This window comes from Borostomias antarcticus (assembly GCF_949987555.1).
Source record: "Borostomias antarcticus genome assembly, chromosome: 24".
NCBI classification, from domain to species: Eukaryota; Metazoa; Chordata; class Actinopteri; order Stomiiformes; family Stomiidae; genus Borostomias; species Borostomias antarcticus.
This window is the reverse complement of record NC_140257.1, coordinates 6,172,422-6,192,685: the sequence shown is the minus strand read 5'-3', so window position 1 is coordinate 6,192,685 and position 20,264 is coordinate 6,172,422. Positions and strand designations below refer to the sequence as shown.

At 43.1% G+C, this 20,264-nt stretch overlaps 1 protein-coding gene across 1 annotated transcript in view; it reads left to right on the top strand.

The window, feature by feature from the left end:
• Positions 1-16,694, top strand: part of LOC311325274 (uncharacterized protein) — a gene marked incomplete at its 5' end in the record, with an annotated part of 31,007 nt that extends 14,313 nt beyond the window's left edge. The window contains 14 exons of the mRNA XM_084457940.1: positions 502-564; positions 2,003-2,082; positions 2,536-2,716; positions 3,742-3,821; positions 4,233-4,413; positions 5,388-5,467; positions 5,879-6,059; positions 7,103-7,165; positions 8,481-8,560; positions 9,026-9,206; positions 10,103-10,182; positions 10,630-10,810; positions 15,561-15,731; positions 16,017-16,694. Of these exons, the coding sequence (XP_084314066.1) occupies positions 502-564; positions 2,003-2,082; positions 2,536-2,716; positions 3,742-3,821; positions 4,233-4,413; positions 5,388-5,467; positions 5,879-6,059; positions 7,103-7,165; positions 8,481-8,560; positions 9,026-9,206; positions 10,103-10,182; positions 10,630-10,810; positions 15,561-15,731; positions 16,017-16,147 (1,733 nt within the window). The 3' untranslated portion in view covers positions 16,148-16,694. The remainder of the gene's footprint in view (positions 1-501; positions 565-2,002; positions 2,083-2,535; positions 2,717-3,741; positions 3,822-4,232; positions 4,414-5,387; positions 5,468-5,878; positions 6,060-7,102; positions 7,166-8,480; positions 8,561-9,025; positions 9,207-10,102; positions 10,183-10,629; positions 10,811-15,560; positions 15,732-16,016) is intronic.
• Positions 16,695-20,264: the final 3,570 nt, after the last annotated feature.

The following is a 20,264-nucleotide window of genomic DNA, read 5'->3' as shown; positions in this document are numbered from 1 at the left end:
TAAGGCTAGAGTAGAGTTAGAGTAGAGAGAGTAAGGCTAGAGTAGAGCTAGAGTAGAGTTAGAGTAGAGTTAGAGTAGAGCTAGAGTAGAGTTAGAGTAAGGCTAGAGTAGAGTTAGGGTAGAGTTAGAGTAGGGTTAAAGTAGGGCCTGAGTAGAGTTAAAGTAGGGGAGAGGGCTAGCCCTCTAGAGATTAAGAAAAGCTTTTTGTATGTAATGTCATATTTTATATATTAATTAGTGTCTGTTATTATTCCGCTTGCTATTATTTGTCTTACAGTACTTTGTTTTCTTAATGACTGAGATTGTTTCAACACCTTGAGATTGTCTCAGTCTCACAATGAAAAGTGCTTTATGAACAAAATGAATAAATACATAAAAATCCAGTAGCAGCAGCCAGGACACGTTTCCATTCTCATGAATGCTTAAATTATAATGTGCTATGCTAGCTAGCCGGTCCTGTTGACATGTCTTTTTAAAACCTTTATGTGCTGCTACTCACAGAATCAACTGTGGCCCCCTCTGACCTAGACACCCACCCCCAGCCCACAGAAGGTTCTTTAGATGGTGAGTGAGTGACTGGTAGACTCTGGTTGGCTATTAAACTTATTACTAAACTACTGTACTGCTATGAATAGCAAAATGTAGATGTAAGTTAACCCAGGTTAAGATGGCCTACATATGAAACAGTTTCATTACATAAAGACATTCATGGTTAATAAATTAATAAATAGTGTTGTTAATTCATAGAAATTCATATAGAGTTGATTTCAGTTTAAATGCTGATTGTTGTTTGTTGTTGTTGATTGTTATTTTAGAGGGTATTTACTCTTGAAATAAGAGAGGCATTTATTAGCCAATCAACAGCCGCCTAGCCAGCTTCCTGTAAACTCTACAGTGCTACATAGATTTATTCCCAAGTCTTAAGAAGACACTGTTCTGGTCTTACTGTCTACAGAGCCAGGTCCTAGCCAGTTAGAAACAGAGAGTGAAGGGAGTGAAGAGGCTCATAGTAGTTCCAGTCATGAAACTGCTACAGATGGAGACAGTCCAAGCACAGGAAGTATACAAGTAAATGTCTATGGAGAGGTTAATTGGAAAAAGAACATAGAGAAACAGAAAAATAATTACAAAATGATACATAATTAAAAAAAAAAAAAGGTCACGAAAAGTTGGAGGGGTAGGGGCCCACACCAATATTCTTTAAGGGGGCCCAAAATTCATAGCAACGGCCCTGAGTCTCGTCTTAGTCTCGTCAACGAAAATAAAACAGACCAATTTTCGTCTTCGTTAACGAAATTAACACTGGCTCACATGCTTCGAAATCAGGGGGCCCACAGTGACTGCTTATGCTAAAATCAACAGTTGTTTAGATTGAAGGCAGTCAGCCAGGAATCTGTCTTGGAGCATATTTGTATTGAATAGGGCTAGATTAGGAGCTAGAGTAGAGTTAGAGTAGAGTTAGAGTAAGGCTAGAGTAGAGCTAGAGTAGAGTTAGAGTAGAGCTAGAGTAGAGTTAGAGTAGAGCTAGAGTAGAGTTAGAGTAGAGTTAGGGTAGGGTTAGAGTAGAGTTAGAGTAGAGTTAGAGTAAGGCTAGAGTAGAGTTAGGGTAGGGTTAGAGTAGAGTTAGAGTAAGGCTAGAGTAGAGTTAAGGTAGAGTTAGATTAGGGTTAAAGTAGGGCCAGAGTAGAGTTAAAGTAGGGGAGAGGGCTAGCCCTCTAGAGATTTAGAAAAGCTTTTTGTATGTAATGTCTTTTATATATATTAATTAGTGTCTGTTATTATTCCGCTTGCTATTATTTGTCTTACAGTACTTTGTTTTCTTAATGACAGATTGTTTCAGCACTTTGAGATTGTCTCAGTCTCACAATGAAAAGTGCTTTATGAACAAAATGAACTATTATTATTATTATTATTATCATTATTATTATTATTATTATTATTATTATTATTATTATAGCCTGTTCTCATGGTTCTCTCTCTCTCTCTCTTTCTGTCTCTCTAGTCTCAGGCCCCGAGCTGGCAGCCATGATGAAGATCGGCACCAGGGTCATGAGGGGACTGGACTGGAAGTGGGGAGATCAGGTGACCAGCAGCACCATGTGACACGATTTATGATACAAATCAGCTGAAACTAGTGTTCCTGGACACGGCTACCTGCAGACAAATAGACATTCTGTAGTATATTTTTTGTTTGTTTGTTTGTTTTCAGTTCAGCGTTTGATTGCTCTTGTGTCTTTCTCTGGTTTGATTTCACACTTCTTCGTCTGATCCGTCTCTGTCATTTTTGTCAACAGAAATGTTGTATTCATGTTCATGTGTGGGAGCTGATTGCTCTTGAGTCATTTGTTTGTTGTTGACACTGATAACTGGCTTCATATACCTTGAGTTTTGCTCTGGCTCAATTTGACTCCTTTGGGTCTTGTTAGTCTTTTCTCTCTTGACGCTGTGTGTGTGGGTGTGTGGGTGTGTGTGTGTGTGTGTGTGTGTGGGTGGGTGTGTGTGTGGGTGTGTGCACGTGTGGGTGTGTTTTGACAGGACGGTACGCCACCGAGCCTGGGCAGGGTCATCGAGGAGCTGGGCAGCACTGGCTGGATCAGGGTCCGATGGGACACCGGCAATAGCGACGAATATCGGATGGGAGCTGAGGGCAAGTATGACCTCAAACTGGCCGAGCTTCAACCCACCACCCAGCCCACTACCCCGGAGGACGACACTGGTCAGTATACTTGCTGTACTAGCTCAATCACACACACACACACACACACACACACACACACACACACACACACACACACACACACACACACACACACAGGTGGTACAATTTCAGGGGATATTGTAGTCTCCAGCTGTGTCTCCAGCTGTGATATCAACTGCCAAACTGAGATCGACACTGCTGCTGCAGCTAGATAACAATGTCACTGATGATTTGAGATATGGTGAGCTTTTTATATAGTGGCAACTGAAAGTTATTCCAAGCAATATAACAGCATCTACCTAGGTAAATCATGTTTTTGAGCAACCAAAAAGGTTTTCCGCTTCACTCGCATGCTTCGAAATCAGGGGGCCCACAGTGACTGCTTATGCTAAAATCAACAGTTGTTTAGATTTTAGGCAGTCAGCCAGGAATCTGTCTTGGAGCATATTTGTATTGAATAGGGCTAGATTAGGAGCTAGAGTAGAGTTAGAGTAGAGTTAGAGTAGAGTTAGAGTAAGGCTAGAGTAGAGTTAGAGTAAGGCTAGAGTAGAGTTAGGGTAGGGTTAGAGTAGAGCTAGAGTAGAGTTAGAGTAAGGCTAGAGTAGAGTTAGGGTAGGGTTAGAGTAGAGCTAGAGTAGAGTTAGGGTAGGGTTAGAGTAGAGCTAGTGTAGAGTTAGAGTAAGGCTAGAGTAGAGTTAGGGTAGAGTTAGAGTAGGGTTAAAGTAGGGCCAGAGTAGAGTTAAAGTAGGGGAGAGGGCTAGCCCTCTAGAGATTTAGAAAAGCTTTTTGTATGTAATGTCATATTTTATATATTAATTAGTGTCTGTTATTATTCCGCTTGCTATTATTTGTCTTACAGTACTTTGTTTTCTTAATGACAGATTGTTTCAGCACCTTGAGATTGTCTGTCTCACAATGAAAAGTGCTTTATGAACAAAATGAACTATTATTATTATTATTATCATTATTATTATTATTATTATTATTATTATTATTATAGCCTGTTCTCATGATTCTCTCTCTCTCTCTCTCTGTCTCTCTAGTCTCAGGCCCCGAGCTGGCAGCCATGATGAAGATCGGCACCAGGGTCATGAGGGGACGGGACTGGAAGTGGGGAGATCAGGTGACCAGCAGCACCATGTGACACGATTGATGATACAAATCAGCTGAAACTAGCGTTCCTGGACACGGCTACCTGCAGACAAATAGACATTTTGTAGTATAATTTTTGTTTGTTTATTTGTTTTCAGTTCAGCGTTTGATTGCTCTTGTGTCTTTCTCTGGTTTGATTTAACACTTCTTCGTCTGATCCGTCTCTGTCATTTTTGTCAACAGAAATGTTGTATTCATGTTCATGTGTGGGAGCTGATTGCTCTTGAGTCATTTGTTTGTTGTTGACACTGATAACTGGCTTCATATACCTTGAGCTTTGCTCTGGCTCAATTTGACTCCTTTGGGTCTTGTTAGTCTTTTCTCTCTTGACGCTGTGTGTGTGGGTGTGTGCGCGTGTGCGCGTGTGGGTGTGTTTTTACAGGACGGTCCGCCACCGAGCCTGGGCAGGGTCATCGCGGAGCTGAGCAGCACTGGCTGGTTCAAGGTCCGATGGGACACCGGCAGTAGCAACAGCTATCGGATGGGAGCTGAGGGCAAGTATGACCTCAAACTGGCCGAGCTTCAACCCACCACCCAGCCCACTACCCCGGAGGACAACACTGGTCAGTATACTTGCTGTACTAGCTCAATCACACACACACACACACACACACACACACACACACACACACACACACACACACACACACACACACACACACACAGGTGGTACAATTTCAGGGGATATTGTAGTCTCCAGCTGTGTCTCCAGCTGTGATATCAACTGCCAAACTGAGATCGACACTGCTGATGCTGCTAGCTAGCTAACAATGTCACTGATGATTTGAGATAAGGTGAGCTTTTTATATCGTTTCAACTAAAAGTTATTCCAAGCAATATAACAGCATCTACCTAGTTAAATCATGTTTTTGAGCAACCAAAAAGGTTTTCCGCTTCACTTGCATGCTTCGAAATCAGGGGGCCCACAGTGACTGCTTATGCTAAAATCAACAGTTGTTTAGATTTTAGGCAGTCAGCCAGGAATCTGTCTTGGAGCATATTTGTATTGAATAGGGCTAGATTAGGAGCTAGAGTAGAGTTAGAGTAGAGCTACAGTAGAGTAGAGTTAGAGTAAGGCTAGAGTAGAGTTAGGGTACTGTAGGGTTAGAGTAGAGCTAGAGTAGAGTTAGAGTAAGGCTAGAGTAGAGTTAGGGTAGGGTTAGAGTAGAGTTAGAGTAAGGCTAGAGTAGAGTTAAGGTAGAGTTAGAGTAGGGTTAAAGTAGGGCCAGAGTAGAGTTAAAGTAGGGGAGAGGGCTAGCCCTCTAGAGATTTAGAAAAGCTTTTTGTATGTAATGTCATATTTTATATATTAATTAGTGTCTGTTATTATTCCGCTTGCTATTATTTGTCTTACAGTACTTTGTTTTCTTAATGACAGATTGTTTCAGCACCTTGAGATTGTCTGTCTCACAATGAAAAGTGCTTTATGAACAAAATTAACTATTATTATTATTATTATTATCATTATTATTATTATTATTATTATTATTATTATTATAGCCTGTTCTCATGACTCTCTCTCTTTCTGTCTCTCTAGTCTCAGGCCCCGAGCTGGCAGCCATGATGAAGATCGGCACCAGGGTCATGAGGGGACTGGACTGGAAGTGGGGAGATCAGGTGACCAGCAGCACCATGTGACACGATTGATGATACAAATCAGCTGAAACTAGTGTTCCTGGCCACGGCTACCTGCAGACAAATAGACATTTTGTAGTATATTTTTTGTTTGTTTACTTGTTTTCAGTTCAGCGTTTGATTGCTCTTGTGTCTTTCTCTGGTTTGATTTAACACTTCTTCGTCTGATCCGTCTCTGTCATTTTTGTCAACAGAAATGTTGTATTCATGTTCATGTGTGGGAGCTGATTGCTCTTGAGTCATTTGTTTGTTGTTGACACTGATAACTGGCTTCATATACCTTGAGTTTTGCTCTGGCTCAATTTGACTCCTTTGGGTCTTGTTAGTCTTTTCTCTCTTGACGCTGTGTGTGTGGGTGTGTGGGTGTGTGCACGTGTGGGTGTGTTTTGACAGGACGGTATGCCACCGAGCCTGGGCAGGCTCGACGAGGAGCTGAGCAGCACTGGCTGGATCAGGGTCCGATGGGACACCGGCACTAGCAACAGCTATCGGATGGGAGCTGAGGGCAAGTATGACCTCAAACTGGCCGAGCTTCAACCCACCACCCAGCCCACTACCCCGGAGGACAACACTGGTCAGTATACTTGCTGTACTAGCTCAATCACACACACACACACACACACACACACACACACACACACACACACACACACACACACACACACACAGGTGGTACAATTTCAGGGGATATTGTAGTCTCCAGCTGTGTCTCCAGCTGTGATATCAACTGCCAAACTGAGATCGACACTGCTGCTGCTGCTAGCTAGCTAACAATGTCACTGATGATTTGAGATAAGGTGAGCTTTTTATATTGTGGCAACTGAAAGTTATTCCAAGCAATATAACAGCATCTACCTAGGTCAATCATGTTTTTGAGCAACCAAAAAGGTTTTCCGCTTCACTCGCATGCTTCGAAATCAGGGGGCCCACAGTGACTGCTTATGCTAAAATCAACAGTTGTTTAGATTTTAGGCAGTCAACCAGGAATCTGTCTTGGAGCATATTTGTATTGAATAAGGCTAGATTAGGAGCTAGAGTAGAGTTAGAGTAGAGTTAGAGTAGAGCTAGAGTAGAGTTAGAGTAAGGCTAGAGTAGAGTTAGGGTAGGGTTAGAGTAGAGCTAGAGTAGAGTTAGAGTAAGGCTAGAGTAGAGTTAGAGTAGAGTTAGAGTAAGGCTAGAGTAGAGTTAGGGTAGAGTTAGAGTAGGGTTAAAGTAGGGCCAGAGTAGAGTTAGGGTAGAGTTAGAGTAGGGTTAAAGTAGGGCCAGAGTAGAGTTAAAGTAGGGGAGAGGGCTAGCCCTCTAGAGATTTAGAAAAGCTTTTTGTATGTAATGTCATATTTTATATATTAATTAGTGTCTGTTATTATTCTGCTTGCTATTATTTGTCTTACAGTACTTTGTTTTCTTAATGACTGAGATTGTTTCAACACCTTGAGATTGTCTCAGTCTCACAATGAAAAGTGCTTTATGAACAAAATGAATAAATACATAAAAATTCAGTAGCAGCAGCCAGGACACGTTTCCATTCTCATGAATGCTTAAATTATAATGTGCTATGCTAGCTAGCCGGTCCTGTTGACATGTTTTTTTAAAACCTTTATGTGCTGCTACTCACAGAATCAACTGTGGCCCCCTCTGATCTAGACACCCACCCCCAGCCCACAGAAGGTTCTTTAGATGGTGAGTGAGTGACTGGTAGACACTGGTTGGCTATTAAACTTATTACTAAACTACTGTACTGCTATGAATAGCAAAATGTAGATGTAAGTTAACCCAGGTTAAGATAGCCTACATATGAAACAGTTACATTACATAAAGAAATTCATGGTTAAATAAATTAATAAATAGTGTTGTTAATTCATAGAAATTCATATAGAGTTGATTTCAGTTTAAATGCTGATTGTTGTTTGTTGTTGTTGATTGTTATTTTAGAGGGTATTTACTCTTGAAATAAGAGAGGCATTTATTAGCCAATCAACAGCCGCCTAGCCAGCTTCCTGTAAACTCTACAGTGCTACATAGATTTATTCCCAAGTCTTAAGAAGACACTGTTCTGGTCTTACTGTCTACAGAGCCAGGTCCTAGCCAGTTAGAAACAGAGAGTGAAGGGAGTGAAGAGGCTTATAGTAGTTCCAGTCATGAAACTGCTACAGACGGAGACAGTCCAAGCACAGGAAGTACACAAGTAAATGTCTATGGAGAGGTTAATTGGAAAAAGAACATAGAGAAACAGAAAAATAATTACAAAATGATACATAATAAAAAATAAAAAAAAGGTCACGAAAAGTCGGAGGGTTAGGGGCCCACACCAATATTCTTTAAGGGGGCCCAAAATTCATAGCAACGGCCCTGAGTCTCGTCTTAGTCTCGTCAACGAAAATAAAACGGACCAATTTTCGTCTTCGTTAACGAAATTAACACTGGCTCACATGCTTCGAAATCAGGGGGCCCACAGTGACTGCTTATGCTAAAATCAACAGTTGTTTAGATTGAAGGCAGTCAGCCAGGAATCTGGCTTGGAGCATATTTGTATTGAATAGGGCTAGATTAGGAGCTAGAGTAGAGTTAGAGTAGAGTTAGAGTAGAGAGAGTAAGGCTAGAGTAGAGTTAGGGTAGGGTTAGAGTAGAGCTAGAGTAGAGTTAGAGTAAGGCTAGAGTAGAGTTAGAGTAGGGTTAAAGTAGGGCCAGAGTAGAGTTAAAGTAGGGGAGAGGGCTAGCCCTCTAGAGATTTAGAAAAGCTTTTTGTATGTAATGTCATTTTTTATATATTAATTAGTGTCTGTTATTATTCCGCTTGCTATTATTTGTCTTACAGTACTTTGTTTTCTTAATGACAGATTGTTTCAGCACTTTGAGATTGTCTCAGTCTCACAATGAAAAGTGCTTTATGAACAAAATGAACTAATATTATTATTATCATTATTATTATTATTATTATTATTATTATTATAGCCTGTTCTCATGATTCTCTCTCTCTCTCTTTCTGTCTCTCTAGTCTCAGGCCCCGAGCTGGCAGCCATGATGAAGATCGGCACCAGGGTCATGAGGGGACTGGACTGGAAGTGGGGAGATCAGGTGACCAGCAGCACCATGTGACACAATTGATGATACAAATCAGCTGAAACTAGTGTTCCTAGACATGGCTACCTGCAGACAAATAGACATTCTGTAGTATATTTTTTGTTTGTTTATTTGTTTTCAGTTCAGCGTTTGATTGCTCTTGTGTCTTTCGCTGGTTTGATTTCACACTTCTTCGTCTGATCCGTCTCTGTCATTTTTGTCAACAGAAATGTTGTATTCATGTTCATGTGTGGGAGCTGATTGCTCTTGAGTCATTTGTTTGTTGTTGACACTGATAACTGGCTTCATATACCTTGAGTTTTGCTCTGGCTCAATTTGACTCCTTTGGGTCTTGTTAGTCTTTTCTCTCTTGACGCTGTGTGTGTGTGTGTGTGTGTCGGTGTGTGTGTGTGTGTGGGTGTGTGTGTGTGTGTGTGTGTGGGTGTGTGGGTGTGTGCGCGTGTGTGTGTGTTTTGACAGGACGGTCCGCCACCGAGCCTGGGCAGGGTCATCGCGGAGCTGAGCAGCACTGGCTGGTTCAAGGTCCAATGGGACACCGGCAGTAGCAACAGCTATCGGATGGGAGCTGAGGGCAAGTATGACCTCAAACTGGCCGAGCTTCAACCCACCACCCAGCCCACTACCCCGGAGGACAACACTGGTCAGTATACTTGCGGTACTACCTCAAACACACACACACACACACACACACACACACACACACACACACACACACACACACACACACACACACAGGTGGTACAATTTCAGGGGATATTGTAGTCTCCAGCTGTGTCTCCAGCTGTGATATCAACTGCCAAACTGAGATCGACACTGCTGCTGCAGCTAGCTAGCTAACAATGTCACTGATGATTTGAGATAAGGTGAGCTTTTTATATTGTGGCAACTGAAAGTTATTCCAAGCAATATAACAGCATCTACCTAGGTCAATCATGTTTTTGAGCAACCAAAAAGGTTTTCCGCTTCGCTCGCATGCTTCGAAATCAGGGGGCCCACAGTGACTGCTTATGCTAAAATCAACAGTTGTTTAGATTTTAGGCAGTCAGCCAGGAATCTGTCTTGGAGCATATTTGTATTGAATAGGGCTAGATTAGGAGCTAGAGTAGAGTTAGAGTAGAGCTAGAGTAGAGTTAGAGTAAGGTTAGAGTAGAGTTAGGGTAGAGTTAGAGTAAGGCTAGAGTAGAGTTAGAGTAGAGTTAGAGTAAGGCTAGAGTAGAGTTAGGGTAGAGTTAGAGTAGGGTTAAAGTAGGGCCAGAGTAGAGTTAAAGTAGGGGAGAGGGTTAGCCCTCTAGGGATTTAGAAAAGCTTTTTGTATGTAATGTCATTTTTTATATATTAATTAGTGTCTGTTGTTATTCCGCTTGCTATTATTTGTCTTACAGTACTTTGTTTTCTTAATGACTGAGATTGTTTCAGCACCTTGAGATTGTCTCAGTCTCACAATGAAAAGTGCTTTATGAACAAAATGAACTATTATTATTATTATTATAGCCTGTTCTCATGATTCTCTCTCTCTCTCTTTCTGTCTCTCTCTAGTCTCAGGCCCCGAGCTGGCAGCCATGATGAAGATCGGCACCAGGGTCATGAGGGGACTGGACTGGAAGTGGGGAGATCAGGTGACCAGCAGCACCATGTGACACGATTGATGATACAAATCAGCTGAAACTAGCGTTCCTGGACACGGCTACCTGCAGACAAATAGACATTTTGTAGTATATTTTTTGTTTGTTTACTTGTTTCCAGTTCAGCGTTTGATTGCTCTTGTGTCTTTCTCTGGTTTGATTTCACACTTCTTCGTCTGATCCGTCTCTGTCATTTTTGTCAACAGAAATGTGGTATTCATGTTCATGTGTGGGAGCTGATTGCTCTTGAGTCATTTGTTTGTTGTTGACACTGATAACTGGCTTCTTATACCTTGAGTTTTGCTCTGGCTCAATTTGACTCCTTTGGGTCTTGTTAGTCTTTTCTCTCTTGACGCTGTGTGTGGATGTGTGTGTGTGTGTGTGTGTGTGTGTGTGTGGGTGGGTGTGTGGATGTGTGCACGTGTGGGTGTGCTTTGACAGGACGGTCCGCCACCGAGCCTGGGCAGGGTCATCGAGGAGCGGGACAGCACTGGCTGGTTCAAGGTCCGATGGGACACCGGCAGTACCAACAGATATCGGATGGGAACTGAGGGCAAATATGACCTCAAACTGGCCGAGCTTCCACCCACCACCCAGCCCACTACCCCGGAGGACGACACTGGTCAGTATACTTGCGGTACTACCTCAAACACACACACACACAAACACAGGTGGTACAATTTCCGGGGATATTGTAATCTCCAGCTGTGTCTCCAGCTGTGATATCAACTCCCAAACTGAGATCGACACTGCTGCTGCAGCTAGCTAGCTAACAATGTCACTGATGATTTGAGATAAGGTGAGCTTTTTATATTGTGGCAACTAAAAGTTATTCCAAGCAATATAACAGCATCTACCTAGTTAAATCATGTTTTTGAGCAACCAAAAAGGTTTTCCGCTTCGCTCGCATGCTTCAAAATCAGGGGGCCCACAGTGACTGCTTATGCTCAAATCAACAGTTGTTTAGATTGAAGGCAGTCAGCCAGGAATCTGTCTTGGAGCATATTTGTATTGAAGAGGGCTAGATTAGGAGCTAGAGTAGAGTTAGAGTAGAGTTAGGGTAGGGTTAGAGTAGAGTTAGAGCAGGGTTAGAGTATGGCTAGAGTAGAGTTTGAGTAGGGTTAAAGGAGTAGTAAAGGGAAAATGCATGTTTAGCCCTGTTTTAAGGTTACTTATGATCATATACAATGGTTCAGATCAAAATGTTGACAAAACTAGCACTTTTGAGAAAGTCTGATAATAGCTCTACCACAGTTTTGGTCATACAATGGATGTGGGTGGGCACCGTGAAAAATCATTCAAAAAACATGTTAAACTCTCAATTTCAAAGACACCCTTTGTTAGCGTCCGGAGGAGTGTTATGTTGTTTATTGTAATGTCTTGTCCATTCTTATTGTAGTATGCTAATTAGAAACTGACTGAGGTGTTAGTTTGTGTTCTAACATATAATTTGCCATAAAGTCAGATTCTAGTTAATCTGGAAAGGCTTTTTTAAGGCTGCTGCTACGACCTTGTCAGTGATTTTGTGCACAGGAATGGCCTCAGGGTAGCGAGTAGCTGCACACATAATGGTTAACAAAAACTGATTACCTGATTTAGATTTAGGCAGAGGGCCCACACAATCCACCAACACTCGCTCAAACGGCTCCCCCAACACAGGAATGGGATAAAGAGGAGCGGGGGGAATAACTTGGTTAGGTTTCCCCATGAGCTGGCAGGTACAGTATGACAGGTTCTGCAATATTCAGCCATATCACCCTTCAAACCCGGCCAAAAGAAGCGTCGTAAGATCATAAGTTTTGGTCACACCCAGATGACCCGACCAGGGAATATCATGGGCTAATGATAACACATGGGATCTAAAGGGTTTAGGAACCACAATCTGACACAGAACTCCAGTCACTGTCCATCTCTCTTCTGGACCTCCACCTACGGGTTAGGAGTCCGTCCACTAGTACATAGGCTACGGTCCGGTGAGCAGCTTGCTCACTAGTCACAACAGAAGAGAAACACTTGGCCAAGCTAGAGTCCTGCCTTTGAGCAGCTTTCAGGTTATTTGTAGTTACTGGGATGAAAACCTCACTGGAATATTTAGCCACATCAGACTTATCAACCTCAGGCTCCTTCACTGGGCTCTGGGGAGGCAAGTCGTTCACATCTGTACTCACATCTGCACCAAGTATGGAGCTAAACAGAGAATCCTCCAAATCACACACATTACCCAACTTCCTGGCTTGGGCACGTGTAACCACACAGGAGGGGAAAACACTCCTTTCCCAGGCTATCGAGGACAGCAGGCTGCGCTGGGGGAGTAACCACCTCCAACACTGGTAATACTAACCCACCCGCAAGTCCATTCCCCATGATTAGGGTGATACCTTCCACAGGAAGAGAAGGCTGTACTGCAACTTTGAATCTGCCACTAATCAAATCCGAACGCACATTAACAAAATGCAAAGGCACCGGCACATGACTCATCTCAATGCCCTGTAACAACACACTGTAGCCACAGTACGAATCATCGGTCCAAGGCAACATGGAGAGGATCCCAGACTGGGCAGCTCCGGTGTCTCTGAGAATGCAACTGGGCACATAGGTTTCATCATTACCTGTTAGGGAGACCGATCCAGAAGACACAAAAGGATCATAGCTAGACTCAGGCTTCAAACAGGGCTTAACAGTGGATAGATTAGAGGACAGTTTAGAATCAATAGGCGCGGGGTGCACCAACACCACCGGTTTGGCATGAGGAGACGAGGCAGATGAATGTCCCTGTCGCTGCTGCAATTTTCTATACCCCGCTATCAAATGCCGAGGCCGGTGGCAGAAAAAACACACGCTCTTCCTCTTCCTTGCCCTTCAAGCCTGGCACAGTAGAGGGACGGTGCTCATGGGGACACTTTCCGCGTCTCAGAGCGGGGTACTGCTGCCGTAAAAGTAGTTTTATGGGTGAGTACGAACTCATCTGCAAGCACGGACGCTTGAGACAATTTGACCACCTTGTGTTCATTTAGGTAGACTACTAATTTCTCAGGGAGGCTGTTCTTGAACTTCTCCACCATAATCAATTCCTCGCACTTACAAGCAGCACACCATCTATCAAACATGAGCTCCTATTCCCTGGCAAACTCCACATAGGTTTTACTGACACCTTTTCGATGGTTTCTGAATTTTTGCCTGTATGCCTCTGGGACAAGTTCATAGGCATTAAGCACAGCAGATTTCACGCAATCATAGTCCAACCCATCTGAAAGAGACAAAGCAGACACAGGGCTTTGCCTACCAATTTGCACTGTAAAAGCAAGGGCCACATGTCCTTGGGCCAGTGCAAAGAGCCAGCTATACGCTCAAGAGCCAGCTATACGCTCAAGACCCGATACGCTCAAAAACACTAAAGTAGGAGTCAACCTCAGATTCTCTGAAAGGGGGCACTAATGCAATATTCTTACGAACATCAAATCTATCAGGGCGATCCCTCACCTCGGCAGAAATCGGAGTTGAAGTCTGCGGGGCGCCAAGAGACTGAGAGGCAGAGTACTGGCTGGCCTTTAGGAGAGCCATTTTCTCCTCCATCTCCAGTCGGCGCAACTGAATCTCTGCGTCCAACTCCATCCTCCGTATCTCAAGCTGGCAGTTAATCTCCGCCTGCCGTTCACGCTCTCTCCCCTGCTTCTCGGCCTCGAGTCGCGCTACGCGGAGTCGAGCGTCTATACCCGACCGTGACGAACTAGGAGGAGAAACAGAATGGGGACCAGGATCAAACTGAGGTATAGAACGGGGTGGGGGAATCTCTCTCCCCTCAGGGTAGGCCTCCTCCTTCACTGGGGAGACGGGATCATCCTCTCTTCGGTCCTCCCCAACCACAGGGATTCCTGGCTGCTCTGTAGACCCCTCAGGATCAGAATTAGCCAACACAGGCACTGGCAAGACCCCCCGGTCCACCAATGCTTCCCCCACAATGCGCCTCAACTCAGCCTTCACAACATTCTTGGGCGTAGCTATGTCATAACGCTCAGCTAGAGCCTTCAAGTCAGCCACAAGACACAAATCGAACAGCTCCACTGAAGGAGACTCAATGAACTGAACTACTACTGAGGTCGCCATTCCAAAAAAAGACCCACTAACGTACACAAAAACTGAACCACCACCCACAATACGATTAACCAGCTAGGGCCCTACACACAAACTCTCAGGAATGATGGACGGATCCCGGACAAGCTCCCACTTGTTACATTCTTACTACGGTGTTATTACCAAGGGGTATGGCGAATAAGAAAATAAACAGTCTGTGTGTAACACACAGCTGGTATATGGAACACAACACAATACTCTGGGTGTGGGGCATTCAGAACACAATCCAATGTCCAAATCCAATGTACCGTTTGTCATTTATTTCCAAACAAAACTCATTAGTATACTACAAAAAGAATGGACAAGACATGACAATAAACAACATAACACTCCTCCGGACGCTAACAAAGGGTGTCTTTGAAATTGAGAGTTTAACATGTTTTTTGAATGATTTTTCACGGTGCCCACCCACATCCATAGTATGACCAAAACGGTGGTAGAGCAATTACTTTCTCAAAAGTGCTAGTTTTGTCAACGTTTTGATCTGAACCATTGTATATGATCATAAGTAACCTTAAAACAGGGCTAAACATGATTTTTCTCTTTACTACTCCTTTAAGTTTGATTCTTAAATCTTAAGTCTTAAGTTTGTAAGTCTTAAGTTTAATTTCTTAGCTTCTTTATGTAATGCAATTAAGCTTCCAATTCTGCCAGTTTCAAATTTCAGCTAAGCTTCCAGGTTTTCCAGCTTACAAGCTTTTTAGCAATACATTCCATAATTTATTCCATGTTTCAGCTTTGACAGTATTACAGTTTATCTTCCAGCTTTTGTAGCAATGTATTTAAGTTCTTAGCTTCTTTAGGCAATGCAGTTCAGCTTCCAATTCTGCCAGTTTCAAATTTCAGCTAAGCTTCCAGGTTTTCCAGCTTACAAGCTTTTTAGCAATACATTCCATAATTTATTCCATGTTTCAGCTTTGACAGTATTACAGTTTATCTTCCAGCTTTTGTAGCAGTGTATTTAAGTTCTTAGCTTCTTTAGCAAATGCAGTTCAGCTTCCAATTCTGCCAGTTTCACATTTCAGCTTCCAGGATTTTCAGCTGTGCAGGTGTGATGCATTTGACATTTCAGATTTTTCACATTCATGCATTTTCAGCAATGCTATTGCTATTCCATTCAGCTGCTCAGCATTCACATGCATTTTCTGCAGGAAATGCAATTTTCTAGTGGACTGTGTTGTTATATTCATCTCCATTTGAATCCTGAGGATGCATAAGGAGTTTCTGAATATGCTTTCCAGTGGCAGTGAAGGTGCGCATCGCGGGCGGGGGCCGCAGTGGGAGAGTCGAGGTGCTGCACATGGGGGTCTGGGGAACGGTGTGTGACGACAGCTTTGACACCCTCGATGCCAAAGTGATCTGTAAGATGCTGGGGTACCAAAGACGCGCTGTGGTCATTACGGCTTCTCCAGGTGAGACCATTCTCAATCACCTATCTGTTTTACAGTATAGTTTTCCCCTATTTTGTTTGGCGGATTTTTTTTTTTTTTTATGTGAATAAACAGGGGGCCTAAATAATTCACAATGATTAGTAATACCAGACCAGGAGCCATTGGCCACCTCTAACTTGTTGGTATTCGTTCTCATATTTTATTGTGGAAATGGAACAAAACAGTAGTTGTCCTTTATGATCATATGTGTTGTGCATTATGTGGATCTGATGAACGAAGCATGTGGGTTTTGCTGAATCCTTTCAGGAACGGGTAAAATCTGGTTTGACGACCTGCGATGCGTCGGCACAGAGGCCTCTGTGTTTGACTGCCCTCACAACGGCATGGGAGTGAACAACTGTTCGCACCGGGAAGACGCTGGGGTGTCATGCGCCTGAAACCAAGACACAAAGACGGACAAATAAATGAACACACACACCAATGTTGCAAATACACGCAGGTACACACACACACACACACACACACACACACACACACACACACACACCACCATCACCACCACACACACTATTGATAGCAGGAACAAATATTGCCTTCATGCTTGGATATCATGATATAACACTTAATTGTGCTTCATTTACTCTCCCATGGTACAATCTGCAATCTCTTTTGTAATTCAAGGATCTATTGGGCAAGATTTCTGTAACCTTTCCCTAAATAAAAGAGCCAAAATTAATTATTGGCGCACTGTTAAATGGTATTGTACTGTGCAACTGCAATATCTCTGTAGTTTGTTGTTCATCCCTTATGTGTTCGATATGATTTAATTATAATTTGCAATCACTGGTTATGGCTGCAGCAGGTATGCCCAGGTCAGTCCAGCGTTTGACCTGATCCATCATCAGTGATTTCAAGGGGCCATGACTTTATGCTCTATTACAGGGTTAATCTATAAAGGGAAAATATGTAAGAATCTGTATTAGAATGACTGTGTGATAACGTTTTGTTTTTATTTGATGTTTTTACGTATTGGAATCTTAAGAAAAGATTAGTTCCCATTAACCTGTTTTTACAAATAAAGAAAAGAAACATTGATTCTTGACATTGACATAAGGAGGCCTGTTATTATGAAGTTGCCATTATAGCCTACTTGAAGTAGCCTAAACATCAATCATGAATGATGAATACTTTGTCCATTATCTACCCGAAGACTCCATAGCAAATACTCTTCCCATATATGGGAAATAGGGCAGTAACAGGGCAAACACATTTTTTTCCATTTGCCAGGGCCCCTAAGTACTCTCTTTTGTTCTGTTTTGAAGGGAAATTGTAAAGAAATGTCCAATGTCTCTTCTAGAAATCTGCTGAAAGTAATCTACCGCTGAACAGTTTCTGAACAATGCTGGCTGTAATGCGTTCCTCACAACGTAGGTGGCAGTAGGGAGTAAATAGAGCGTCGACTCGCCGATAAAATGTAGAACACGATCGTGCTGAAAAAAAACATAGAAACCATTAGACAAAAACCATTAGAAACCATTAGGTTTTCTCTAATGGTAATATCCTAATGGGAATTGGCCGCCTCCATTAGAAACCTACTGGTCCCATTAGGATCTAAAACCATTAGGATTCACTGGGTCACCATTAGGATTCACTGGTTCCCACACAGTAGGCTTGAACTAAAATATTTAATTAAAGCAAACATGGATCTGCAGTCATCCTCCATTCACATTATTATACCTCCTGAACTGAAAGCATTAAGTGGAAAAACAGCAACATTACATTTTTTGAATTTATTAACTTGAGTCAAATTCTGTTTTACAACGTAATTGAACAAGAATTGTAATGACTTTCGAACAAAGAACTATAACAACGTGCTATAACATCTGCACAGAAATAATGTCAGTGAGTGTGCGTCCATCTGAAAGGGAGTAGCTCTGAGATGCATCAGGGGCAGTATGTAGTCTTGGCGGTATTCCAAGGGGATTAATTAGGATGGTGTGTTGGGCTATTCAGGAGACGGAAGTGTTGTGGGGATAGGAGTAACTCAGATTTGGCTGGTGGCAGTACAAGGTGTTAGGGTTTTCTGGGGCACAGTCTGTGATGTTGGGACGATTCCAGGGGGCAGCGAGTGTTGTGGGGAAGGAGAAGAAGGAGGACTGCAACTCCAAAGCACAGGATTTGAGAGCGCAGTGATGTTGCCTAAAGATAAAGAGTGGGAAATAAATGAAGAAATCAAAATTCAATAATATCATCATATGTATATAGTGAAGAGGGGGGGGGGGGGGGGGTTCTCATGCACCCATGCACCCTATAGATATATTTTTCTAACCTAGTCTTTTGATATCATTAAGTGGTCTAGTAAAGAAAAATGTATGTTCACAACTTTAAAATATTGCCCCATGTATGTATTATTTTTTTCTTTCGAAAGACGGCAGATGCTGTGGATATTTGTTATTAAAGATCAAAAAACACTTTTCATATAAAAGGTGGGGGGCTGCAAATGTAGCCACCTTTTAGAAAAGGCTCTCATCTTTCTACATCTGCGTTTAGTTTGGTGAGTAACAAATAATATTGTCTGTAGATGAGGTAATGTAGACCGAGTGAAAAAAGTTTATGGCGCAATGAATGGTCTATGGCAGGGCGGTGTACCGGGCCATAGCTCCAATCAGTATACCGTCGTGGACCAGGTCTATCTGATACTCTGCTCGTTCATGTTGCCTCAATGCAAGATACATTTTTGATGTATCTATTGGCAACATGGAACCTCAATTGACAGGGCCCTTAGTTCTAGACTACAATCCATGGGCCAAACCAGATATCGGTACCATCTGATTGGGCAAAAACCTTACCTATATTAAATTGTTTATAGGGTCAATATAAGTAGGCTAAATTAATATATGATGTGCTTTCCACAGGAGCAGCTATCCATTTTTTTTGGGGGGGGGGGGGGGGTTCGGAGGGGACGTGTCCTTGAAATTGTCCCTCCAATATAAATTATTTCCAAATAAATGATGTAATTGTAAACAGGTCTGTCCAATTGTAAACAGGTCTATGCATCTTCGCTCTCCCTCAACTTTATTGCTCTTACTGAGACATGGATCCCACCAGAGAACACCGCCACCCCCGCAGCTCTGTACTCCTCCCACACACTCCCAGAGCTACGAGGCACGGTGGTGCTACTGGCCTGCTTATTTCCCCAAAATGGAAATATTCTCTCTTCTGTGTTCCACACTTTTCCCTGCTCTCTTTCGAATTCCATGCTGTCTCTGTCACGTATCCAATCAAGCTCACCATTGCTGTCATGTATCATCCACCAGGCCCCCTTGGTGAGTTCCTGGAGGAGCTTCATACACTAGTCTCGCACTTCCCTGATGATGGGTCTGCACTCATCCTTCTCGGCGACTTGAACATCCAGAGTGATAAATTGGAACCTCTTCTCTTTTCTCTCCTCCTTCAATCTTCACCTCTCCTCTTCTCCTCCTCACAAAGCCAGCAACCAGCTGGATCTCATCTTCACTAGATAGTGTTCCACCCCTAACCTCACGGTTACCGCCCTCCATCTCTGACCACTATTTCATGTCCTACTCCCTCTCCCCTGTTCCGTCATAATTCCTCCTCCTACCCACATGGTTACTACCTCCGCTCGCTCTCTCCTACTGACCTTCCCTCTGCTGTTACCTCTGCCCTCCCTGTCTCTGAATCATTCTCTCTCCTACCCTCTGATACCGCTACTGGTCTTCTCCTCTCTACTCCTTCCTCTTATCTGGACAATCTCTGTCCCCTCACCTCCAGGCCAGCACGCCCAACTCCACCTGCCCCATGGATGTCGGACTCAGTGTGTACTGATAGACGGAGCCTGAGAATAGCCAAGCGTAAATGGAGAAAAGGCAGACTCCCAGAAGACCTTCTTAATTTCCAATTTCTTCTTTCCGCAATATCCTCCTTCCTATCTGTTTGCTGACGATTTCGCCAACTTCTTTGACAAGAAAGTTAATTATATCAGATCCTCTTTCCCCCACCTCCTCGGTCGATGCACCATGCACCAACCTCACCTCCCCACCCTCTCTGCTTCCCCCTCCTCTCTACGTCCCACCTTATCCCACTTTTCTACCCTCTCCCCCAACGAGGTCCTCAACCTTGTAACATCAACCTGCCTTGTAACATCAACCAGCTTTGAAGTCTGAGGTGGTTAAATTTTGTCGCACCTGTCATACATGTCAAATGACAGGGAAACCAAATCAGGTTATACGGCCTGGCCCTCTTTGTCCTATTCCAGTGGTGGGTGAGCCATTTGAGCAAGTGTTGGTAGACTGTGTGGGACCGCTGCCTAAGGCTAAGTCTGGAAATGAGTTTCTGTTGACCATTATGTGCGCCGCTACTAGGTTCCCCAAGGCAATCCCACTTCGCAAGATTACCGCCCCAGTGGTTACGAAGGCTTTGATAAAGTTATTTTCGACATTTGGGTTACCTAGGGTTGTGCAGACCGACCAGGGGTCAAATTTTATGTCCAAACTTTTTAATCAGGTGTTGCAGTCCTTGTCCATTGAGCATCGT